The 26,705-nt window shown below is 42.4% G+C and overlaps 2 protein-coding genes across 51 annotated transcripts in view; both read left to right on the top strand.

Annotated features, from left to right (window-relative positions):
• The window catches only part of LOC118380879 (microfibril-associated glycoprotein 4-like), a 40,133-nt gene extending 32,937 nt beyond the window's left edge, over positions 1–7,196 (top strand). The window contains exons 5-13 of one of the 49 annotated variants that reach the window (XR_008107509.1): positions 4,327–4,811; positions 4,844–4,897; positions 4,986–5,306; positions 5,379–5,414; positions 5,739–5,828; positions 5,955–6,044; positions 6,081–6,098; positions 6,153–6,224; positions 6,592–7,196. The gene's annotated coding sequence lies outside the window, so the exon portion shown is untranslated. The other 48 variants (XR_008107497.1, XR_008107503.1, XR_008107500.1 and 45 more) reach the window with 48 other exon arrangements.
• A 746-nt stretch (positions 7,197–7,942) lies between these two features.
• The window catches only part of LOC127920820 (cdc42-interacting protein 4 homolog), a 25,007-nt gene continuing 6,244 nt past the window's right edge, over positions 7,943–26,705 (top strand). Inside the window, exons 1-5 of one of the 2 annotated variants that reach the window (XM_052504866.1) lie at positions 7,943–8,227; positions 18,380–18,495; positions 18,752–18,805; positions 20,289–20,436; positions 20,695–20,757. In XM_052504866.1, the coding sequence (XP_052360826.1) occupies positions 8,204–8,227; positions 18,380–18,495; positions 18,752–18,805; positions 20,289–20,436; positions 20,695–20,757 (405 nt within the window). In that variant the 5' untranslated portion in view covers positions 7,943–8,203. The remainder of the gene's footprint in view (positions 8,228–18,379; positions 18,496–18,751; positions 18,806–20,288; positions 20,437–20,694; positions 20,758–26,705) is intronic. The other variant, XM_052504868.1, reaches the window with a different exon arrangement.

The following is a 26,705-nucleotide window of genomic DNA, read 5'->3' on the forward strand; positions in this document are numbered from 1 at the left end:
AGGAGATGTTGTTACCTACTCTCACCACCTGGGGGCGGCCCGTCAGGAAGTCCAGGACCCAGTTGCACAGGGCGGGGTTGAGACCCAGGGTCTCGAACTTGATGACGCGTTTGGAGGGTACTATGGTGTTAAATGCTGAGCTGTAGTCGATGAACAGCATTCTCACATAGGTATTCCTCTTGTCCAGATGGGTTAGGGCAGTGTGCAGTGTGGTTGCGATTGTGTCGTCTGTGGACCTATTGGGGCGGTAAGCAAATTGGAGTGGGTCTAGGGTGTCAGGTAGGGTGGAGGTGATAGGGTCCTTGACTAGTCTCTCAAAGCACTTCATGATGACGGAAGTGAGTGCTACGGGGCGGTAGTCGTTTACCTCAGTTACCTTAACTTTCTTGGGAACAGGAACAATGGTGATCCTCTTGAAGCATGTGGGAACAGCAGACTGGGATAAGGATTGATTGAATATGTCCGTAAACACACCAGCCAGCTGGTCTGCGCATGCTCCTCATTACCATCATATTCATAATCATCATCATCACCATCATCATCATCACCATCATCATCATCATCATTTTATTGTCATCATCATCACCATCATATTCATTATCATATTCATCATCATCACCATCATCATCGTCATAGTCGTCATCATCATCATCATCATCATCACCATCATCATCATCATATTCATCATCATCACCATCATCACCATCATCATCATAATCATATTCATATTCATCATCATATTCATATTCATCATCATCATCATCATCACCATCATCATCCTATTCATCATCATCCTATTCATCATGGTCCTTCATCGTGGTCCTTCTGTAGCTCAGTTGGTAGAGCATGGCGCTTGTAACGCCAGGGTAGTGGGTTCGATCCCCGGGACCACCCATACGTAGAATGTATGCACACATGACTGTAAGTCGCTTTGGATAAAAGCGTCTGCTAAATGGCATATATTATTATTATATATTATATATATTATTATATATTATATTATTATATATTATTATTATTATATTATCATCATCACCATCACAATCATCATCATCATATTCATCATCATCACCCTCATCATCATCATATTCATGATATTCATCATCACCATCATCATCATCATCATATTAATCATTTTCATCATCATATTCATCATCACCACCATCATCATCATCAAATTCATCATCACCACCATCATCATCATCAAATTCATCATCATCATATTCATATTCATCATCATCATCATCATCATATTCATCATCATCATCATCATCATCATCACAATCATCATCATCATATTCATCATCATCACCCTCATCATCATCATATTCATGATATTCATCATCACCATCATCATCATCATATTAATCATTTTCATCATCATATTCATCATCACCACCATCATCATCATCAAATTCATCATCACCATCATCATCATCATCATATTCATCATCATCACCATCATCACCACCATCATCACCACCATCATCATCATCATCAAATTCATCATCACCATCATCATCATATTCATCATCATCATATTCATCATCATCACCATCATCATCATCATATTCATCATCATCACCATAATCATCATCATCACCATCATCATCATATTCATCACCATCATCATCATATTCATCATCATCATATTCATCATCATCATCATCATATTCATCATCATCATCATCGTCATCATCATCATATGGTGGTCCTTCTGTAGCTCAGTTGGTAGAGCATGGCGCTTGTAACGCCAGGGTAGTGGGTTCGATTCCCGGGACCACCCATACGTAGAATGTATGCACACATACAAGTCGCTTTGGATAAAAGCGTCTGCTAAATGGCATATATATTATATTATCATCATCACCATCATCATCATCACCATCATCATCATATTCATCATCATCATCATCATCATATTCATCATCATATTCATCATCATCATCATCGTATTCATCATCATCATATTCATCATCATATTATTCATCATCATATTCATCATCATCATATTCATCATCATCATCATATTCATCATCATCATATTCATCATCATCATCATCATCATCATATTCATCATCATATTATTCATCATCATATTCATCATCATCATCATCATCATCATATTCATCATCATCATCATCATCATATTCATCATCATATTCATCATCATCATCATCATCATCATCATATTCATCATCATATTATTCATCATCATATTCATCATCATCATATTCATCATCATCATCATATTCATCATCATCATATTCATCATCATCATCATATTCATCATCATCATATTCATCATCATCATCATCATCATCATATTCATCATCATCATATTCATCATCACCATCATCATCATCATCATATTCATCATCATATTCATCATCATCATCATCATATTCATCATCACCATCATCATCATCATCATATTCATCATCATCATCATCATCATCATCATCATCATCATCATCATCATATTCATCATCATCATCATCATCATCATCATCATCATCATCATCATATTCATCATCATCATCATCATATTCATCATCATCATCATCATCATCATCATCATCATCATCATCATCATATTCATCATCATCATCATCATATTCATCATCATCATATTCATCATCATCATCATATTCATCATCATCATATTCATCATCATCATCATCATCATCATATTCATCATCATCATATTCATCATCACCATCATCATCATCATCATATTCATCATCATATTCATCATCATCATCATCATCATCATATTCATCATCACCATCATCATCATCATCATATTCATCATCATCATCATCATCATCATCATCATCATCATCATCATATTCATCATCATCATCATCATCATCATCATCATCATCATCATCATATTCATCATCATCATCATCATATTCATCATCATCATCATCATCATCATCATCATCATCATATTCATCATCATCATCATCATCATCATCATCATCATCATCTTATTCATCTTATTCTTCAACAGGTTCTTCTAGGAACCATTAACATTAAAAGGAGTCATTTGAAGGGGATTTCAAAGAACCTTTTAATGGATCCTCGAAGAATGTTTTGAAGAACATTTTGGCGTACATTTTTTAACAACCCCTCCCCTATTATTATTATTTTAGTGACAAACTTTGTCATCAAAGTCTGGTATTCTCTGGATTTATGGTGCTTTCAAGACAACTGGGAACTCTGAAGAAAAAAAACAAGGTCGATTCATGACGTCAGTGATCTTCAGCTCATAGTTCTAGAAAGAGGCCCGAGTTCCAAATTTACAATTCCGAGTTGGATGAAAGTTTTCTCAGTCCGTAGCTCATTTTCCCCGAGTTCCCAGTTGTCTTGAACTCACTAAAGTCAGATTTTGTAGTTCTGAGATAACACTTGTTTTGAGTGTGGCACAAATCATGCTTCATTGACAGCATGGCCAATGGTGAATGTTTATAATTTTAAACTAGGAAAAGAGACCATTAATCTTAGACTTGGGACCCCACAGCCACTCCACTGAATAGCAGGCTAGTTAGTGATTGCTTTGCAATGCTTGCAGTTAGCCACGGATTCCTTCCAAACCACTCATTGTTGAATTTGCGATTTCCAACTTGTTGTGTAATGTTTATGTCCAATGGCCGATGAGCACCGACACGTTTTATCGACACGTTTTATCTATAGTTTCTCTTAATTATTTATCTTCATATGACCAAGGATTAAATGGCCGATGAGCACCGACACGTTTTATCTATAGTTTCTCTTCATTATTTATCTTCATATGACCAAGGATTAAAAGGATTTTGCCAGTAGATTGTTGACTTGATTCATGATGATGACTGCGAGCTAAGATTTTGAAAGTACGATGTTGACATGTCCAGTCAAAGCTACGGTAGATATAGTGTGATTTAACTGCATTTTATCTGTGGCCAATGACCTTGAGCCTTCTTGGATGTCCACTTCTAATGTAACTATGGCAGCACCCAAGGAGCTTGAATTGTCGTGCTCTACCTTTATGACTTGCCGGTGGTGATCTAGTGTCCCCATGAGTGACAGAACACTGAGCCAATCACGACGCAACGCTCCATATTTTCTGCTGGCAGGCCAACTACAGAAAGCACTGAGTTATGCTGAAACAGCTGCATTTTGGAGCTGCCTAACTCAAGAAAACAAAAAAGAGACCATGTCTGTATGTGGCTTTATGAACTTAATTATCTATATATTTTTTACATTGTTTGCAAACTGATCTGTGACCCGTATTAATGCCAAAATGACATGCAAAACAATAAAGCTTTTTTCCCCCTAAAGATCTGGGGCTCAAAACACGACGGGTTGCCACTGCCACTGCACGACAGGTTGCCACTGCACGACAGGTTGCCACTGCACGACGGGTTGCCACTGCACGACAGGTTGCCACTGCACGACGGGTTGCCACTGCACGACAGGTTGCCACTGCACGACAGGTTGCCACTGCACGACGGGTTGCCACTGCACGACGGGTTGCCACTGCACGACAGGTTGCCACTGCACGACGGGTTGCCACTGCACGACGGGTTGCCACTGCACGACGGGTTGCCACTGCACGACAGGTTGCCACTGCACGACAGGTTGCCACTGCACGACGGGTTGCCACTGCACGACGGGTTGCCACTGCACGACAGGTTGCCACTGCACGACGGGTTGCCACTGCACGACAGGTTGCCACTGCACGACGGGTTGCCACTGCACGACAGGTTGCCACTGCACGACGGGTTGCCACTGCCACTGCACGACGGGTTGCCACTGCACGACAGGTTGCCACTGACGGGTTGCCACTGCACGACAGGTTGCCACTGCACGACAGGTTGCCACTGCACGACAGGTTGCCACTGCACGACGGGTTGCCACTGTTACGGGTTGCCACTGCACGACGGGTTGCCACTGCACGACGGGTTGCCACTGCACGACGGGTTGCCACTGCACGACAGGTTGCCACTGCACGACGGGTTGCCACTGCACGACGGGTTGCCACTGCACGACGGGTTGCCACTGCACGACGGGTTGCCACTGCACGACGGGTTGCCACTGCACGATTCTTACCTCTTTGTTGATTGATATCTATTGAATTGTGTCTATTTTCTGTTTTTTAGAAAGATTTGCACAAATATGAAATGATAGATGGTATCATCATAAAACAATATCAATGTAGATCATACAAGGGACAAACCTTAAATTGAGGAGATCTGCACCTGCTGTCCTTTGAAATTCAAATCCAAATGTTGGGCAGTTAGGTTCAGTTGGACAGTTAGGTTCAGTTGGGCAGTTAGGTTCAGTTGGGCAGTTAGGTTCAGTTGGACAGTTGGGTTCAGTTGGGCAGTTAGGTTCAGTTGGGCAGTTGGGTTCAGTTGGGCAGTTAGGTTCAGTTGGGCAGTTAGGTTCAGTTGGACAGTTAGGTTCAGTTGGGGAGTTAGGTTCAGTTGGGCAGTTAGGTTCAGTTGGGCAGTTAGGTTCAGTTGGGGAGTTAGGTTCAGTTGGGCAGTTAGGTTCAGTTGGGCAGTTAGGTTCAGTTGGGCAGTTAGGTTCAGTTGGGCAGTTAGGTTCAGTTGGGCAGTTAGGTTCAGTTGGGCAGTTAGGTTCAGTTGGGCAGTTAGGTTCAGTTGGGGAGTTAGGTTCAGTTGGGCAGTTAGGTTCAGTTTGGCAGTTAGGTTCAGTTGGACAGTTAGGTTCAGTTGGACAGTTAGGTTCAGTTGGGCAGTTAGGTTCAGTTGGGGAGTTAGGTTCAGTTGGGCAGTTAGGTTCAGTTGGGCAGTTAGGTTCAGTTGGGGAGTTAGGTTCAGTTGGGCAGTTAGGTTCAGTTTGGCAGTTAGGTTCAGTTGGACAGTTAGGTTCAGTTGGACAGTTAGGTTCAGTTGGGCAGTTAGGTTCAGTTGGGCAGTTAGGTTCAGTTGGGCAGTTAGGTTCAGTTGGGGAGTTAGGTTCAGTTGGGGAGTTAGGTTCAGTTGGGCAGTTAGGTTCAGTTGGGGAGTTAGGTTCAGTTGGGGAGTTAGGTTCAGTTGGGCAGTTAGGTTCAGTTGGGCAGTTAGGTTCAGTTGGACAGTTGGGTTCAGTTGGGCAGTTAGGTTCAGTTGGACAGTTGGGTTCAGTTGGGCAGTTAGGTTCAGTTGGACAGTTGGGTTCAGTTGGGCAGTTAGGTTCAGTTGGGGAGTTAGGTTCAGTTGGGGAGTTAGGTTCAGTTAGGTTCAGTTGGGGAGTTAGGTTCAGATGGACAGTTAGGTTCAGTTGGACAGTTAGGTTCAGTTGGGCAGTTAGGTTCAGTTGGACAGTTGGGTTCAGTTGGGCAGTTAGGTTCAGTTGGGGAGTTAGGTTCAGTTGGGGAGTTAGGGTTCAGTTCAGGGGAGTTAGGTTCAGTTGGACAGTTAGGTTCAGTTGGGCAGTTAGGTTCAGTTGGACAGTTAGGTTCAGTTGGGGAGTTAGGTTCAGTTGGGGAGTTAGGTTCAGTTGGGCAGTTAGTTCAGGGCAGTTAGGTTCAGTTGGACAGTTAGGTTCAGTTGGGCAGTTAGGTTCAGTTGGAGTTAGGTTCAGTTGGGCAGTTAGGTTCAGTTGGGGAGTTAGGTTCAGTTGGGGAGTTAGGTTCAGTTGGGGAGTTAGGTTCCTTCAAGAACCCCCACCAACTAAGGAGGTTCCTCGATGAACCCCATCTCCTGGGGTTAGGGTTAAGGTTAGAAGAACCTTTTGGGGGGCATTTTCAGTCTCAAGAACCCTAAGGTTCTTCAAAGAACTTTGAGGATCTCAGAAGAACCCTTGTTGAACCCCTACTTTTTTTTTAGAGTGGACATTAGTTTATACTGGATTAAGGGTACATTTTCATTAACTGTAATTTCGTTAGTTATTTTTAAGTCTTGGTTCCAATAGTTTATATTATTTTCTCAGAGATTGTCAGTTGGATAGGCTCTCGGCAAGGTTGTTGTATATCTTACCTATTGTATGAATATCTTTGTCTGACTCAGATAGGATTTATCTTTTTTTATGTAGATTTCATTAAGAATGATAAAAAAAGAGAGAGGCTTTCCATAAAACTGTAATATGAAATGTTATATTAGATTGTAAATAAAACATTACTGCTTTAGTTTTCTATGTAGGGAAATAATACTGTAATAAAGGTTTAAGAATAAAATGAAGATAATTTCTAATGAACTATTGAGGGATCTGTGTGGGCGTCAGTTGCAGTGATAAACTGGGGCATGTAATACCAGAAACAGCCACTTCCTGTCAGACTTGAGCCGTTAACCGGTGTGCTTTAGAACCTGTCTGGAAAACAGGTAAAACAGGAGAGAGGCGGGGCCGCAGCACACCTACTGATGTTGACCGTTTCGGTTTCCACTATTTAACACAGCCACAAAGTCAAAATGGGCTATATCGTCTATATCATTACAAATTCATGAAAACAACTATTTGTATAAGGTCAGTAGTGTGGTTAAGGTTAGTTTTAGAATCACATTTAAAGAATAGGAATTGTAGAAATAATCGGGGGTTTTGACTGGTAGCTAGTAACGACCAAGTTCTCTGGGCTTTCTAAAAGTGTGGCCAACGGGCAAATGGTTTAGTCCTCTTGAGATTCTCATAACAGGAATGGTTATCGTTTTTATCGTAATCATAGGCTCGTCGTCGTGGTATTGATTTTAACAGTAATGGTAGATTAGGTGCTTATTATTGTAATGGTTGTAGTAATGAATAAATGCATGTAGCTAACATGAAAATAAATCATTTTACAGTATACTACTCACTCAGATTTGCTAGATTTGTTAGGCAAAAGTAGTACGTTACACAAAGGTAAATAAGCAACATTTAAGATGTAACAATAACATGTATAAATGTGTTTCCCATTTTGGTATAAACCTTGACACTTCAAAGAATGAACCTCGGCTCCTTTAAGACCAAGCGAAACATTCGCGACATGAAATCTGGAAAGACTGGTGACGAACCCTCCCACCCTCTCTTGTCTTTGCGACCAAAACTAGTTTCAAGACGACCGGGCGAAAATATTTTTTCTTTCCCTTGAAGGAACGGATGATTGAGGCGTCAACTTCCCGACATTTCCTCCGACATCTGCCCTCTCTAGACAAAAGTTCGTGGATCCTCCAAGAGTTTGGGAACTAAAGATTGATAGAAAAGCCTCCTTTTTTCTGTAGGTGGGAACTTTGAAAACATGGATTGGGGGACGGATCTTTGGGTAAGGACAGATGCACTAGCGACAGTAACCTTAGCTACACAATAACAGCAAATTCCCCGGAGAAGGTGATTGTTTTTGCTGTCTCAAAATAATACATTCCTTTGACATTGTTTTCAACCGTTAACTCTAACAAAGTTGATGACAACTCACGGCAAGTAGACTAAATGAGCTTGTAGCTTGAGGGCGGCTGTTATTTCGCAATGTTGCATACCTTGACCTCTTCAAGGCGACTTAGCAAACTAGGCTTCTGTAATAGATCCATTTTTTGTTGTTGTTGTCCAGCATCCGCATATAAACTAGTTACAACCCATATGATCATATTCAACGTATAAGCAAATCATTGATGTTATCATAACATTTAGTTGGTTTGTAGAGATACTATTGAATTACTCGTGTTTTGTGCGTGCGGTGACGAGGTGTGAACTGTTATTGAACCAACTCAGGTGAACCATATTGAACCATATTGTCAGGGGGTTATGATCTCACCAGGGGAGTACTAGAATGGAGTTAGACACTGGTCTAAGGTCAGTTTTGAGATGATCCAACTCGTGGAGTGATGGTAGTGTACGCTGATCCTAGATCTGAATCAAAAGGACAACAGGCCACAGGCCAGTCAGGCTTGTAAGTAGGGTTTCAGTCAGGTCACACACTCTATGCAGACAGTCTATGTCCTACGTGGCAAACCCCCATTCCCTATATAGTGCACTACGTTTGACCAGGGCCTATGTTCACGAAGCGTCTCAGAGTAGGAGAGCTGATCCAGGATCAGTTTGGCCTTTTTATTTAGACCCTGAATATGAAGAGGTGGAACCTGGTCCCTGATCAGCAGAGTTACTCTGAGATGCTTTGTGAATATGTCCATGGGGCTCTGGTCTAGTATGTAGGGAATAGGAGGCCATTTGGGCTCTGGTCTAGTATGTAGGGAATAGGAGGCCATTTGGGTCCATGGGGCTCTGGTCTAGTATGTAGGGAATAGGAGGCCATTTGGGCTCTGGTCTAGTATGTAGGGAATAGGAGGCCATTTGGGTCCATGGGGCTCTGGTCTAGTATGTAGGGAATAGGAGGCCATTTGGGTCCATGGGGCTCTGGTCTAGTATGTAGGGAATAGGAGGCCATTTGGGCTCTAGTATGTAGGGAATAGGAGGCCATTTGGGCCTATGGGAAACAGGAGGCCATTTGGGCCCATGGGGCTCTGGTCTAGTATGTAGGGAATAGGAGGCCATTTGGGTCCATGGGGCTCTGGTCTAGTATGTAGGGAATAGGATGCCATTTGGGTCCATGGGGCTCTGGTCTAGTATGTAGGGAATAGGAGGCCATTTGGGTCCATGGGGCTCTGGTCTAGTATGTAGGGAATAGGAGGCCATTTGGGCTCTGGTCTAGTATGTAGGAAATAGGAGGCCATTTGGGCTCTGGTCTAGTATGTAGGGAATAGGAGGCCATTTGGATCCATGGGGCTCTGGTCTAGTATGTAGGGAATAGGAGGCCATTTGGGCTCTGGTCTCTAGTATGTAGGAAATAGGAGGCCATTTGGGCTCTGGTCTAGTATGTAGGAAAGAGGCCATTTGGGTCCATGGGGCTCTGGTCTAGTATGTAGGGAATAGGAGGCCATTTGGGCTCTGGTCTAGTATGTAGGGAATAGGAGGCCATTTGGGTCCATGGGGCTCTGGTCTAGTATGTAGGGAATAGGAGGCCATTTGGGCTCTGGTCTAGTATGTAGGAAATAGGAGGCCATTTGGGCTCTGGTCTAGTATGTAGGAAAGAGGCCATTTGGGTCCATGGGGCTCTGGTCTAGTATGTAGGGAATAGGAGGCCATTTGGGCTCTGGTCTAGTATGTAGGGAATAGGAGGCCATTTGGGTCCATGGGGCTCCGGTCTAGTATGTAGGGAATAGGAGGCCATTTGGGCTCTGGTCTAGTATGTAGGGAATAGGAGGCCATTTGGGTCCATGGGGCTCTGGTCTAGTATGTAGGGAATAGGAGGCCATTTGGGTCCATGGGGCTCTGTCTGGTCTAGTATGTAGGGAATAGGAGGCCATTTGGGCTCTGGTCTAGTATGTAGGAAATAGGAGGCCATTTGGGCTCTGGTCTAGTATGTAGGAAAGAGGCCATTTGGGTCCATGGGGCTCTGGTCTAGTATGTAGGGAATAGGAGGCCATTTGGGCTCTGGTCTAGTATGTAGGGAATAGGAGGCCATTTGGGTCCATGGGGCTCCGGTCTAGTATGTAGGGAATAGGAGGCCATTTGGGCTCTGGTCTAGTATGTAGGGAATAGGAGGCCATTTGGGTCCATGGGGCTCTGGTCTAGTATGTAGGGAATAGGAGGCCATTTGGGTCCATGGGGCTCTGGTCTAGTATGTAGGGAATAGGAGGCCATTTGGGTCCATGGTGCTCTGGTCTAGTATGTAGGGAATAGGAGGCCATTTGGGCTCTGGTCTAGTATGTATGGAATAGGAGGCCATTTGGGCTCTGGTCTAGTATGTATGGAATAGGAGGCCATTTGGGCTCTGGTCTAGTATGTAGGAAACAGGAGGCCATTTGGGCTCTGGTCTAGTATGTAGGGAATAGGAGGCCATTTGGGCTCTGGTCTAGTATGTAGGGAATAGGAGGCCATTTGGGCTCTGGTCTAGTATGTAGGGAATAGGAGGCCATTTGGGCCCATGGGGCTCTGGTCTAGTATGTAGGGAATAGGAGGCCATTTGGGCTCTGGTCTAGTATGTAGGGAATAGGAGGCCATTTGGGCCCATGGGGCTCTGGTCTAGTATGTAGGGAATAGGAGGCCATTTGGGCCCATGGGGCTCTGGTCTAGTATGTAGGGAATAGGAGGCCATTTGGGCCCATGGGGCTCTGGTCTAGTATGTAGGGAATAGGAGGCCATTTGGGCCCATGGGGCTCTGGTCTAGTATGTAGGGAATAGGAGGCCATTTGGGCCCATGGGGCTCTGGTCTAGTATGTAGGAAAGAGGCCATTTGGGCCCATGGGGCTCTGGCCTAGTATGTAGGGAACAGGAGGCCATTTGGGCTCTGGTCTAATATGTAGGGATTAGGATGCCATTTGGGCTCTGGTCTAGTATGTAGGGAATAGGAGGCCATTTGGGCCCATGGGGCTCTGGTCTAGTATGTAGGAAAGAGGCCATTTGGGCCCATGGGGCTCTGGTCTAGTATGTAGGGAATAGGAGGCCATTTGGGCCCATGGGGCTCTGGTCTAGTATGTAGGAAAGAGGCCATTTGGGCCCATGGGGCTCTGGTCTAGTATGTAGGGAACAGGAGGCCATTTGGGCTCTGGTCTAGTATGTAGGGATCAGGATGCCATTTGGGCTCTGGTCTAGTATGTACGGAATAGGAGGCCATTTGGGCTCTGGTCTAGTATGTAGGGAATAGGAGCCCATTTGGGCTCTGGTCTAGTATGTAGGGAATATGAGGCCATTTGGGCCCATGGGGAATAGGAGGCCATTTGGGCCCATGGGGAATAGGAGGCCATTTGGGCCCATGGGGAATAGGAGGCCATTTGGGCCCATGGGGAATAGGAGGCCATTTGGGCCCATGGGGCTCTGGTCTAGTATGTAGGGAATAAGAGGCCATTTTGGCCCATCGGGCTTTGGTCTAGTATGTAGGGAATAGGAGGCCATTTCAGTTCTGGTCTAGTATTTAGGGAATAGAAGGCCGTTTGGGCCCATGGGTTTTGGTGTAGTATGTAGGGAAACAGGAGGCCATTTGGGCCCATGGGGAATAGGAGGCCATTTGGGCCCATGGGGAACAGGAGGCTATTTGGGCCCATGGGGCTCTGGTCTAGTTTGTAGGGAATAGGAGGCCATTTGGGCTCTGATCTAGTATGTAGGAAAGAGGCCATTTGGGCCCATGGGGCTCTGGTCTAGTATGTAGGGAACAGGAGGCCATTTGGGCTCTGGTCTAGTATGTAGGGAACAGGATGCCATTTGGGCTCTGGTCTAGTATGTAGGGAATAGGAGGCCATTTGGGCCCATGGTGCGTTGGTCTATTATGTAGGGAATAGGAGGTCATTTGGGCCCATGGGGCTTTGGTCTAGTATGTAGGGTATAGGAGGTCATTTGGGCTCTGGAATGTAGGGAATAGGAGGCCATTTGGGCCCATGGTGCGTTGGTCTAGTATGTAGGGTATAGGAGGTCATTTGGGCTCTGGAATGTAGGGAATAGGAGGCCATTTCAGTTCTGGTCTAGTATGTATGGAATAGGAGGCCATTTGGACATTCTCCCATCAGCCCTAGTAGTTATTCTCTCTTAAAGGGGTACTTCAGGATTTTGGCATTGAGGCCCTTTCTCTACCTCCCCAGAGTCAGATGAACTCATGGATCCCATTCATCTGTGTGAAGTGTGAGGGACGTTGGAGGTAGTTTAGTGAGCCAATGCTAGCACCCATAGTCTTCCAGTCATTGCACTAATCCTAGTTAGTAATTACGTTTCTTAGCAACTTCCTTCAAACTTCATGCGGTGACACAAACATGATATCCATGAGGACATCTGACTCTGGTGAGGTAGATAAAGGGATTCATTGCCAAAATCCCGAAGTACCCCTTTAACCCTTTAAATGGACAGGGACTCTTCTGATAGGTGGACTCTCCTGGCTGATAGGTGGACTCTCCTGGCTGATAGGTGGACTCTCCTGGCTGATGGGTGGACTCAGTGTTATGATGATGATGTCATCATGTTCTCTCTCTCCTCCTTTCCCCATTCTCTCACTGCTCCTCTTTCCTCTCCTCTCTTCTCCCCCTCTCTCCCTCCTCTCCTCCTCTCTCTCTCCTCTCCCTACTACTCTCCCTCTCTCTTTCTCTCTCTCTTTCTCTCTCTCTCTCTTTCTCTCTCTCTCTCTCGTTCCCTCTCCCTACCTCTTTCTCTCTCTGTCCTGGTTCAGTATTGAGGACATGACTGTAGTAAATGTGTTCTGAGTAATGTTCTCACTCAGTTTACATCATTGCTCTGGTAGGTGGAATCTATGGCATGGAATCTAACCCTGTCTAGTTGTGTTAGATCACTGATAGGAGAGAGGAAAGGAAATAAGGTCGCATGTTTAAATCTCTCCAACGGGCTGGGCTGTTGTTCTGAATCCCCTGCAGCTGGAACCTGACCAGGTCTGCGTTCCAAATCTGGCACTATATTCCCTATATGCTAGTGCGCTACTTTTGACCAGAGCCGAGGTAGTGCACTGTGTAGGGAAAAGGGTGCGATTTCGGACGTAACCCAAACCTCAGCTACAACGGAACACAACGGAACACAACGGAACACAACAGAACAGGGGCAGGGTTCCAAGTTCCAACACATGATGACCAGGGGATTATCCTGCGGCAGCGTCTTATTGGGGACAAGCAGTCAGACTGGGGTTGAACCAGAGACCTTAATGTTACAGGGCCAGTGTAGAGAAAGACCGGCGCCACTAAGGTCTGGACCTCTTATCGGAGCAGAGGCAGCAGTAGTCTCCAGACAGAGGTTACACTAGGTGTATATCAGCAGTAGTCTCCAGACAGAGGTTACACTAGGTGTATATCAGCAGTAGTCTCCAGACAGAGGTTACACAGTATATCAGCAGTAGTCTCCAGACAGAGGTTACACTAGGTGTATATCAGCAGTAGTCTCCAGACAGAGGTTACACTAGGTGTATATCGGCAGTAGTCTCCAGACAGAGGTTACACTAGGTGTAGTCTAGGTTACACTAGGGCAGTAGTCTCCAGACAGAGGTTACACTAGGTGTATATCAGCAGTAGTCTCCAGAGGTTACACTAGGTGTATATCAGCAGTAGTCTCCAGACAGAGGTTACACTAGGTGTATATCGGCAGTAGTCTCCAGACAGAGGTTACACTAGGTGTATATCAGCAGGTGTAGTCTAGCAGTCCAGACAGAGGTTACACTAGGTGTATATCATCAGTAGTCTCAGAGGTTACACTAGGTGTATATCAGCAGTAGTCTCCAGAGGTTACACTAGGTGTATGTCAGTAGCAGTCTCCAGACAGAGGTTACACTAGGTGGATATAGGTGGATACACTAGGTGTATATCAGCAGTAGTCTCCAGACAGAGGTTACACTAGGTGTATATCAGCAGTAGTCTCCAGAGGTTACACTAGGTGTATATCAGCAGTAGTCTCCAGACAGAGGTTACACTAGGTTTGACCCAATAAGTGGCTCTGAAATGTTATTCTCTCTCTCTCCTTTCTCTCTCTCTCTCTTTTTCTCTCTTTCTCTCTCCTTTCTCTTTCTCTCTCGCTCGTCCCCTCCATCTGTCTCGCCCCCCTGTCTCTCGTTCCCTCTCCCTACCTCTCTCTCGCTCGTCCACTCCATCTGTCTCGCCCCCCTGTCTCTCTCTCTCTGTCCTAGTGCAGATGTAGTATTGAGGACATGACTGTAGTAAATGTGTTCTGTATAAATACCTCTATTCAGATCATTAGCTCTGTTTAGTACATGGCTACATCCCAAATGGCACTATATTCCCTACATAGTGCACTACTTTAGACCAGAACCCTAGTGGGCCTGGTTAGTAGTAGAGTACTACTTTAGACCAGAACCCCTAGTGGGCCTGGTTAGTAGTAGGGGATGCAGCCTCTGTGTCTCTCTGAGCAGAGTCTATCTGTGTCTCTCTGAGCAGAGTCTATCTGTGTCTCTCTGAGCAGAGTCTGTCTGTGTCTCTCTGAGCAGAGTCTGTCTGTGTCTCTCTGAGCAGAGTCTGTCTGTGTCTCTCTGAGCAGAGTCTGTCTGTGTCTCTCTGAGCAGAGTCTGTCTGTGTCTCTCTGAGCAGAGTCTGTCTGTGTCTCTCTGAGCAGAGTCTGTCTGTGTCTCTCTGAGCAGAGTCTGTCTGTGTCTCTCTGAGCAGAGTCTGTCTGTGTCTCTCTGAGCAGAGTCTGTCTGTGTCTCTCTGAGCAGAGTCTGTCTGTGTCTCTCTGAGCAGAGTCTGTCTGTGTCTCTCTGAGCAGAGTCTGTCTGTGTCTCTCTGAGCAGAGTCTGTCTGTGTCTCTCTGAGCAGAGTCTGTCTGTGTCTCTCTGAGCAGAGTCTGTCTGTGTCTCTCTGAGCAGAGTCTGTCTGTGTCTCTCTGAGCAGAGTCTGTCTGTGTCTCTCTGAGCAGAGTCTGTCTGTGTCTCAGTCACCATGGACTTCAGACACAGAGATCCCTACATACCTACATAGTGAGTGAGTCAGAGTGTGTGTGTGAGTGAGAGTGAACTGAACCCAGCCCGTAGATACCTACATAGTGAGTGAGTGTGAGAGTGAACTGAACCCAGCCCGTAGATACCTACATAGTGAGTGAGTGTGAGTGTGAGAGTGAACTGAACCCAGCCCGTAGATAGCAGATCGTCTGTCAGACAGAGACCAGGGTTGGATACATAGTGGAGAGGATATACCTGTACAACTGGCTGGTGTAGTGATGTAAGAGGAGCAGTGTTCCTGTCCTGTAACTAGTAGTTATATTACTACTGTATAGAGGAGTGTGTTGTATCAGTAACTAGTAGTTATATTACTACTGTATAGAGGAGAGTGTTGTATCAGTAACTAGTAGTTATATTACTACTGTATAGAGGAGTGTGTTATATCAGTAACTAGTAGTTAGTTATATTACTACTGTATAGAGGAGCAGTGTTCCTGTCCTGTAACTAGTAGTTATATTACTACTGTATAGAGTATGTTATATCAGTAACTAGTAGTTATATTACTACTGTATAGAGGAGTGTGTTGTATCAGTAACTAGTAGTTATATTACTACTGTATAGAGGAGTGTGTTGTATCAGTAACTAGTAGTTATATTACTACTGTATAGAGGAGTGTGTTATATCAGTAACTAGTAGTTATATTACTACTGTATAGAGGAGTGTGTTATATCAGTAACTAGTAGTTATATTACTACTGTATAGAGGAGCAGTGTTCCTGTCCTGTAACTAGTAGTTATATTACTACTGTATAGAGGAGCAGTGTTATATCAGTAACTAGTAGTTATATTACTACTGTATAGAGGAGCAGTGTTCCTGTCCTGTAACTAGTAGTTATATTACTACTGTATAGAGGAGTGTGTTGTATCAGTAACTAGTAGTTATATTACTACTGTATAGAGGAGTGTGTTGTATCAGTAACTAGTAGTTATATTACTACTGTATAGATGAGTGTGTTATATCAGTAACTAGTAGTTATATTACTACTGTATAGAGGAGTGTGTTATATCAGTAACTAGTAGTTAGTTATATTACTACTGTATAGAGGAGTGTGTTACATCAGTAACTAGTAGTTATATTACTACTGTATAGAGGAGTAGTGTTATATCAGTAACTAGTAGTTATATTACTACTGTATAGAGGAGTGTGTTATATCAGTAACTAGTAGTTATATTACTACTGTATAGAGGAGTGTGTTATATCAGTAACTAGTAGTTATATTACTACTGTATAGAGGAGCAGTGTTCCTGTCCTGTAACTAGTAGTTATATTACTACTGTATAGAGGAGCAGTGTTCCTGTCCTGTAACTAGTAGTTATATTACTACTGTATAGAGGAGTGTGTTGTATCAGTAACTAGTAGTTATATTACTACTGTATAGAGGAGTGTGTTGTATCAGTAACTAGTAGTTACATTACTACTGTATAGAGGAGTGTGTTGTATCAGTAACTAGTAGTTATATTACTACTGTATAGAGGAGTGTGTTATATCAGTAACTAGTAGTTATATTACTACTGTATAGAGGAGTGTGTTATATCAGTAACTAGTAGTTATATTACTACTGTATAGAGGAGTGTGTTGTATCAGTAACTAGTAGTTATATTACTACTGTATAGAGGAGCAGTGTTCCTGTCCTGTAACTAGTAGTTATATTACTACTGTATAGAGGAGTGTGTTATATCAGTAACTAGTAGTTATATTACTACTGTATAGAGGAGTGTGTTGTATCAGTAACTAGTAGTTATATTACTACTGTATTCAGTGTGTTGTATCAGTAACTAGTAGTTATATTACTACTGTATAGAGGAGTGTGTTATATCAGTAACTAGTAGTAGTTATATTACTACTGTATAGAGGAGTGTGTTATATCAGTAACTAGTAGTTATATTACTACTGTATAGAGGAGTGTGTTGTATCAGTAACTAGTAGTTATATTACTACTGTATAGAGGAGCAGTGTTATATCAGTAACTAGTAGTTATATTACTACTGTATAGAGGAGTGTGTTGTATCAGTAACTAGTAGTTATATTACTACTGTATAGAGGAGTGTGTTGTATCAGTAACTAGTAGTTATATTACTACTGTATAGAGGAGTGTGTTATATCAGTAACTAGTAGTTATATTACTACTGTATAGAGGAGTGTGTTGTATCAGTAACTAGTAGTTATATTACTACTGTATAGAGGAGCAGTGTTCCTGTCCTGTAACTAGTAGTTATATTACTACTGTATAGAGGAGTAGTGTTATATCAGTAACTAGTAGTTATATTACTACTGTATAGAGGAGTGTGTTATATCAGTAACTAGTAGTTATATTACTACTGTATAGAGGAGTGTGTTGTATCAGTAACTAGTAGTTATATTACTACTGTATAGAGGAGTGTGTTGTATCAGTAACTAGTAGTTATATTACTACTGTATAGAGGAGTGTGTTGTATCAGTAACTAGTAGTTATATTACTACTGTATAGAGGAGTGTGTTATATCAGTAACTAGTAGTTATATTACTACTGTATAGAGGAGTGTGTTATATCAGTAACTAGTAGTTATATTACTACTGTATAGAGGAGTGTGTTATATCAGTAACTAGTAGTTATATTACTACTGTATAGAGGAGCAGTGTTCCTGTCCTGTAACTAGTAGTTATATTACTACTGTATAGAGGAGTGTGTTGTATCAGTAACTAGTAGTTATATTACTACTGTATAGAGGAGTGTGTTATATCAGTAACTAGTAGTTATATTACTACTGTATAGAGGAGTGTGTTGTATCAGTAACTAGTAGTTATATTACTACTGTATAGAGGAGTGTGTTGTATCAGTAACTAGTAGTTACATTACTACTGTATAGAGTGTTATATCAGTAACTAGTAGTTATATTACTACTGTATAGAGGAGTGTGTTATATCAGTAACTAGTAGTTATATTACTACTGTATAGAGGAGTGTGTTATATCAGTCCAGTATCTAACCCTGTTCTGTCTCTCCTGTCTGTAGGACCAGTATGATGGTATTGATAAACACACCCAGTCAGGACTGGATCTGGCGGACCGATATGTGAAGTTTGTCAGAGAACGGACCGAGATAGAACAGAACTACGCCAAGCAACTCAGGTGTCTGTTTCTGTCTGTCTGTTTCTGTCTGTCTGACAGAGCACACAGACAGACAGAGCACACAGACAGACAGTCTGTCTGTGTGCTCTGTCAGTCTGTGTGCTCTGTCAGTCTGTGTGTCTCTCTGTGTGTCTCTCTGTGTGTCTCTCTGTGTGTGTCTGTGTCTGTCTGTCTGTCTGTCTGTCTGTCTGTCTGTCTGTCTGTCTATTTTAATTAGTTGTTAGAATGTAACCCTGACATTCTCTCTTCCTCTCAGAAACCTCTCCAAGAAATACCTTAAACGAGGCAGCAAGGAGGAGCAAGAGTGTGGGTGAGTTGTGTCTGTCTGCCTCTCTGTCTGTCTGCCTCTCTGTCTGTCTGTCTGTCTGTCTGTCTGTCTGTCTGTCTGTCTGTCTGTCTGTCTGTCTGTCTGTCTGTCTGCCTCTCTGTCTGTCTGTCTGTCTGTCTGCCTCTCTGTCTGTCTCTGTCTGCCTCTCTGTCTGCCTCTCTGTCTGCCTCTCTGTCTGCCTCTCTGTCTGTGTCTCTCTGTCTGTCTCTGTCTGCCTCTCTGTCTGCCTCTCTGTCTGCCTCTCTGTCTGCCTCTGTGTCTGTGTCTGTCTCTCTCTGTCTGTGTCTGTCTCTCTCTGTCTGTGTCTGTCTCTCTCTGTCTGTGTCTGTGTCTGTCTCTCTGTCTGTGTCTGTCTCTCTGTCTGCCTCTGTGTCTGTCTCTCTGTCTGTGTCTGTCTCTCTGTCTGTGTCCTCTCTCTAATCAGTTAGTGATTATCAGATCAATGCTGTGCTTATCCTTTGTCTCTCGTGTTTGTCTTTATTAGACAGACAGATTTCTTTATCCCACCAATCACATGCAACCCTTTACCCCTGTTTCCTGGAAGTGAACCAATAACATACAACCCTTTACCCCTGTTTCCTGGAAGTGAACCAATCACATACAACCCTTTACCCCTGTTTCCTGGAAGTGAACCAATAACATACAGCCCTTTACCCCTGTTTCCTGGAAGTGAACCAATAACAAACAACCCTTCACCCCTGTTTCCTGGAAGTGAACCAATAACATACAGCCCTTTACCCCTGTTTCCTGGAAGTGAACCAATAACAAACAACCCTTTACCCCTGTTTCCTGGAAGTGAACCAATAACATACAGCCCTTTACCCCTGTTTCCTGGAAGTGAACCAATAACATACAACCCCTTACCCCTGTTTCCTGGAAGTGAACCAATAACATACAACCCTTTATCCCTGTTTCCTGGAAGTGAACCAACCCCTGTTTCCTGGAAGTGACCCAATAACATACAACCCTTTACCCCTGTTTCCTGGAAGTGAACCAATAACATACAGCCCTTTACCCCTGTTTCCTGGAAGTGAACCAATAACATACAACCCTTTACCCCTGTTTCCTGGAAGTGAACCAATCACATTCAAATCAAATGTTATTTGTCACATACACATGGTTAGCAGATGTTGATGCGAGCGTAGCGAAATGCTTGTGCTTCTAGTACCGACAATGCAGTAATAACCAACGAGTAATCTAACCTAACAACTCCACGACTAATACCTTATACACACAAGTGTAAAGGGATAAAGAATATGTACATAAAGATATATGAATGAGTGATTGTACAGAACGGCATAGGCAAGATGCAGTAGATGGTATCGAGTACAGTATATACATATGAGATGAGTAATGTAGGGTATGTAAACAAAGTGGCATAGTTTAAAGTGGCTAGAGAGTGGCTATGTTGTCATCTAACTAATCTCTCTCTATCCCCTCTGTCTTGTTGCCCCTCCACCTGCAGGTTCACCAATCACCAGTCATTCCAGGACATTGTGAATGAGCTGAATGACTATGCGGGCCAGAGAGAGCTGATAGCAGAGAACATGATGACTGGAATCTGTGTAGAACTCACCAAATACCTTCAGGACCTCAAACAAGAACGCAAAACAGTGAGAGAGATGGGAGAGAGGGGGGGAGGGAGAGGAGGGGAGGAGGGAGGGAGAGGAGGGAGGGGAGGGTGGGAGAAAGGGGGAAGGAGGGAGAGATGGAGAGAGGGAGGGTGGGAGGGGGAAGGAGGGAGAGAGGGAGGGAGGGTGGGAGAAAGGGGGAAGGAGGGAGAGATGGAGGGAGGGGAGAGAGGGGGGGATAACATCACCGACATGTTGAACTCACTTTGATGTTGTCATCTAACTAATCTTTCTCCCCAGTACCTGGCCGATGCCAAAAAAGCTCAACAGAACTTGGAGATCAGTTTCAAACAGCTGGAGAATGTGAGTTTCTGTGTGATTGAGAGTGAATATGTTATAACCCCTATAACCCACGGTTTTTGATTGGCACCCCCCAAAAGTTTTCTGAGCAGAACAAATAAATTGGTTGAATGTTCAGGATTATATATAAATGTGTTCCCAGTATTCCCTCTCCTAGAGACAGGATCATATATAAATGTGTTCCCCAGTATTCCCTCTCCTAATAGAGAGACAGGATCATATATAAATGTGTTCCCCAGTATTCCCTCTCCTAATAGACAGGATCATATATAAATGTGTTCCCCAGTATTCCCTCTCCTAATAGACAGGATCATATATAAATGTGTTTCCCCAGTATTCCCTCTCCTAATAGAGACAGGATCATATATAAATGTGTTCCCCAGTATTCCCTCTCTAATAGAGAGACAGGATCATATATAAATGTGTTCCCCAGTATTCCCTCTCCTAATAGAGAGACAGGATCATATATAAATGTGTTCCCCAGTATTCCCTCTCCTAATAGAGAGACAGGATCATATATAAATGTGTTCCCCAGTATTCCCTCTCCTAATAGACAGGATCATATATAAATGTGTTCCCCAGTATTCTCTCCTAATAGACAGGATCATTCCCTCTCCTAGAGAGACAGGATCATATATAAATGTGTTCCCCAGTATTCCCTCTCCTAATAGAGAGACAGGATCATATATAAATGTGTTCCCCAGTATTCCCTCTCCTAATAGACAGGATCATATATAAATGTGTTCCCCAGTATTCCCTCTCCTAATAGACAGGATCATATATAAATGTGTTCCCCAGTATTCCCTCTCCTAATAGACAGGATCATATATAAATGTGTTCCCCAGTATTCCCTAATAGACAGGATCATATATAAATGTGTTCCCCAGTATTCCCTCTCTAATAGAGAGACAGGATCATATATAAATGTGTTCCCCAGTATTCCCTCTCCTAATAGACAGGATCATATATAAATGTGTTCCCCAGTATTCCCTCTCCTAATAGAGAGACAGGATCATATATAAATGTGTTCCCAGTATTCCCCAGTACTCCTAATAGAGAGACAGGATCATATATAAATGTGTTCCCCAGTATTCCCTCTCCTAATAGAGAGACAGGATCATATATAAATGTGTTCCCCAGTATTCCCTCTCCTAATAGACAGGATCATATATAAATGTGTTCCCCAGTATTCCCTCTCCTAATAGAGAGACAGGATTATATATAAATGTGTTCCCCAGTATTCCCTCTCCTAATAGAGAGACAGGATCATATATAAATGTGTTCCCCAGTATTCCCACTCCTAATAGACAGGATCATATATAAATGTGTTCCCCAGTATTCCCACTCCTAATAGAGAGACAGGATCATATATAAATGTGTTCCCCAGTATTCCCACTCCTAATAGAGACAGGATTATATATAAATGTGTTCCCCAGTATTCCCTCTCCTAATAGAGAGACAGGATCATATATAAATGTGTTCCCCAGTATTCCCTCTCCTAATAGACAGGATCATATATAAATGTGTTCCCCAGTATTCCCTCTCCTAATAGAGAGACAGGATCATATATAAATGTGTTCCCCAGTATTCCCTCTCCTAATAGAGAGACAGGATCATATATAAATGTGTTCCCCAGTATTCCCTCTCCTAATAGAGAGACAGGATCATATATAAATGTGTTCCCCAGTATTCCCACTCCTAATAGACAGGATCATATATAAATGTGTTCCCCAGTATTCCCTCTCCTAATAGACAGGATCATATATAAATGTGTTCCCCAGTATTTCCCTCTCCTAATAGACAGGATCATATATAAATGTATTCCCAGTATTCCCACTCCTAATAGACAGGATCATATATAAATGTTTTCCCCAGTATTCCCTCTCCTAATAGACAGGATCATATATAAATGTGTTCCCCAGTATTCCCTCTCCTAATAGAGAGACAGGATCATATATAAATGTGTTCCCCAGTATTCCCTCTCCTAATAGAGAGACAGGATCATATATAAATGTGTTCCCTAATAGAGAGACAGGATCATATATAAATTCCCTCTCCTAATAGAGAGACAGGATCATATATAAATGTGTTCCCCAGTATTCCCTCTCCTAATAGAGAGACAGGATCATATATAAATGTGTTCCCCAGTATTCCCTCTCCTAATAGAGAGACAGGATCATATATAAATGTGTTCCCCAGTATTCCCTCTCCTAATAGAGGATCATATATAAATGACAGGATCATATATAAATGTGTTCCCAGTATTCCCTCTAATAGAGAGACAGGATCATATATAAATGTGTTCCCCAGTATTCCCTCTCCTAATAGACAGGATCATATATAAATGTGTTCCCCAGTATTCCCTCTCCTAATAGACAGGATCATATATAAATGTGTTCCCCAGTATTCCCTCTCCTAATAGAGAGACAGGATCATATATAAATGTGTTCCCAGTATTCCCTCTCCTAATAGACAGGATCATATATAAATGTGTTTTCCTAATAGAGAGACAGATCATATATAAATTCCCCAGTATTCCCTCTCCTAATAGACAGGATCATATATAAATGTGTTCCCCAGTATTCCCTCTCCTAATAGACAGGATCATATATAAATGTGTTCCCCAGTATTCCCTCTCCTAATAGAGAGACAGGATCATATATAAATGTGTTCCCCAGTATTCCCTCTCCTAATAGAGACAGGATCATATATAAATGTGTTCCCCAGTATTCCCTCTCCTAATAGAGAGACAGGATCATATATAAATGTGTTCCCCAGTATTCCCTCTCCTAATAGACATAGACAGGATCATATATAAATGTGTTCCCAGTATTCCCTCTCCTAATAGACAGGATCATATATAAATGTGTTCCCCAGTATTCCCTCTCCTAATAGAGAGACAGGATCATATATAAATGTGTTGTTCCCTAATAGAGAGACAGATCATATATAAATTCCCAGTATTCCCTCTCCTAATAGAGAGACAGGATCATATATAAATGTGTTCCCCAGTATTCCCTCTCCTAATAGACAGGATCATATATAAATGTGTTCCCCAGTATTCCCTCTCCTAATAGAGAGACAGGATCATATATAAATGTGTTCCCCAGTATTCCCTCTCCTAATAGAGAGACAGGATCATATATAAATGTATTCCCCAGTATTCTCCTAATAGACAGGATCATATATAAATGTGTTCCCCAGTATTCCCTCTCCTAATAGAGAGACAGGATTATATATAAATGTGTTCCCCAGTATTCCCTCTCCTAATAGACAGGATCTAATATATAAATGTGTTCCCCAGTATTCCCTCTCTAATAGACAGGATCATATATAAATGTGTTCCCCAGTATTCCCTCTCCTATAGAGACAGGATCATATATAAATGTGTTCCCCAGTATTCCCTCTCCTAATAGAGAGACAGGATCATATATAAATGTGTTCCCAGTATTCCCTCTCCTAATAGAGAGACAGGATCATATATAAATGTGTTCCCAGTATTCCCTCTCCTAATAGAGAGACAGGATCATATATAAATGTGTTCCCCAGTATTCCCTCCCTAATAGAGAGACAGGATCATATATAAATGTGTTCCCAGTATTCCCTCTCCTAATAGACAGGATCATATATAAATGTGTTCCCCAGTATTCCCTCTCCTAATAGACAGGATCATATATAAATGTGTTCCCAGTATTCCCCTCTAATCCTATATAAATGTGTTCCCAGAGACAGGATCATATATAAATGTGTTCCCCAGTATTCCCTCTCCTAATAGACAGGATCATATATAAATGTGTTCCCAGTATTCCCTCTCCTAATAGAGAGACAGGATCATATATAAATGTGTTCCCCAGTATTCCCTCTCCTAATAGAGAGACAGGATCATATATAAATGTGTTCCCCAGTATTCCCACTCCTAGTAGACAGGATCATATATAAATGTGTTCCCCAGTATTCCCTCTCCTAATAGAGAGACAGGATCATATATAAATGTGTTCCCCAGTATTCCCTCTCCTAATAGAGAGACAGGATCATATATAAATGTATTCCCCAGTATTCCCACTCCTAGTAGACAGGATCATATATAAATGTGTTCCCCAGTATTCCCTCTCCTAATAGAGAGACAGGATCATATATAAATGTGTTCCCCAGTATTCCCTCTCCTAATAGAGAGACAGGATCATATATAAATGTGTTCCCCAGTATTCCCTCTCCTAATAGAGAGACAGGATCATATATAAATGTGTTCCCCAGTATTCCCTCTCCTAATAGACAGGATCATATATAAATGTGTTCCCCAGTATTCCCTCTCCTAATAGACAGACAGGATCATATATAAATGTGTTCCCCAGTATTCCCTCTCCTAATAGGAGTACTAATAGAGACAGGATCATATATAAATGTGTTCCCCAGTATTCCCTCTCCTAATAGAGAGACAGGATCATATATAAATGTGTTCCCAGTATTCCCTCTCCTAATAGACAGGATCATATATAAATGTGTTCCCCAGTATTCCCTCTCCTAATAGAGAGACAGGATCATATATAAATGTGTTCCCCAGTATTCCCTCTCCTAGTAGAGAGACAGGATCATATATAAATGTGTTCCCCAGTATTCCCTCTCCTAATAGAGAGACAGGATCATATATAAATGTGTTCCCCAGTATTCCCTCTCCTAGTAGAGAGACAGGATCATATATAAATGTGTTCCCCAGTATTCCCTCTCCTAGTAGAGAGACAGGATCATATATAAATGTGTTCCCCAGTATTCCCTCTCCTAATAGAGAGACAGGATCATATATAAATGTGTTCCCAGTATTCCCTCTCCTAATAGAGAGACAGGATCATATATAAATGTGTTCCCCAGTATTCCCTCTCCTAATAGACAGGATCATATATAAATGATCATATATAAATGTGTTCCCCAGTATTCCCTCTCCTAATAGAGAGACAGGATCATATATAAATGTGTTCCCCAGTATTCCCTCTCCTAATAGACAGGATCATATATAAATGTGTTCCCCAGTATTCCCTCTCCTAATAGAGAGACAGGATCATATATAAATGTGTTCCCCAGTATTCCCTCTCCTAATAGACAGGATCATATATAAATGTGTTCCCCAGTATTCCCTCTCCTAATAGACAGGATCATATATAAATGTGTTCCCCAGTATTCCCTCTCCTAATAGACAGGATCATATATAAATGTGTTCCCCAGTATTCCCTCTCCTAATAGAGAGACAGGATCATATATAAATGTATTCCCTCTCCTAATAGAGAGACAGGATCATATATAAATGTGTTCCCCAGTATTCCCTCTCTTAATAGACAGGATCATATATAAATGTATTCCCCAGTATTCCCACTCCTAATAGAGAGACAGGATCATATATAAATGTGTTCCCCAGTATTCCCTCTCCTAATAGAGAGACAGGATTATATATAAATGTGTTCCCCAGTATTCCCTCTCCTAATAGACAGGATCATATATAAATGTGTTCCCCAGTATTCCCTCTCCTAATAGACAGGATCATATATAAATGTGTTCCCCAGTATTCCTCTCCTAATAGAGAGACAGGATCATAATAAAGAGAGACAGGATCATATATAAATGTGTTCCCCAGTATTCCCTCTCCTAATAGAGAGACAGGATCATATATAAATGTGTTCCCCAGTATTCCCTCTCCTAATAGACAGGATCATATATAAATGTGTTCCCCAGTATTCCCTCTCCTAATAGAGAGACAGGATCATATATAAATGTATTCCCCAGTATTCCCTCTCCTAATAGACAGGATCATATATAAATGTGTTCCCCAGTATTCCCTCTCCTAATAGAGAGACAGGATCATATATAAATGTATTCCCCAGTATTCCCACTCCTAGTAGACAGGATCATATATAAATGTGTTCCCCAGTATTCCCACTCCTAATAGAGAGACAGGATCATAT

The sequence above is a fragment of the Oncorhynchus keta genome, unplaced genomic scaffold (assembly GCF_023373465.1).
Source record: "Oncorhynchus keta strain PuntledgeMale-10-30-2019 unplaced genomic scaffold, Oket_V2 Un_contig_2075_pilon_pilon, whole genome shotgun sequence".
NCBI lineage: Eukaryota > Metazoa > Chordata > Actinopteri > Salmoniformes > Salmonidae > Oncorhynchus > Oncorhynchus keta.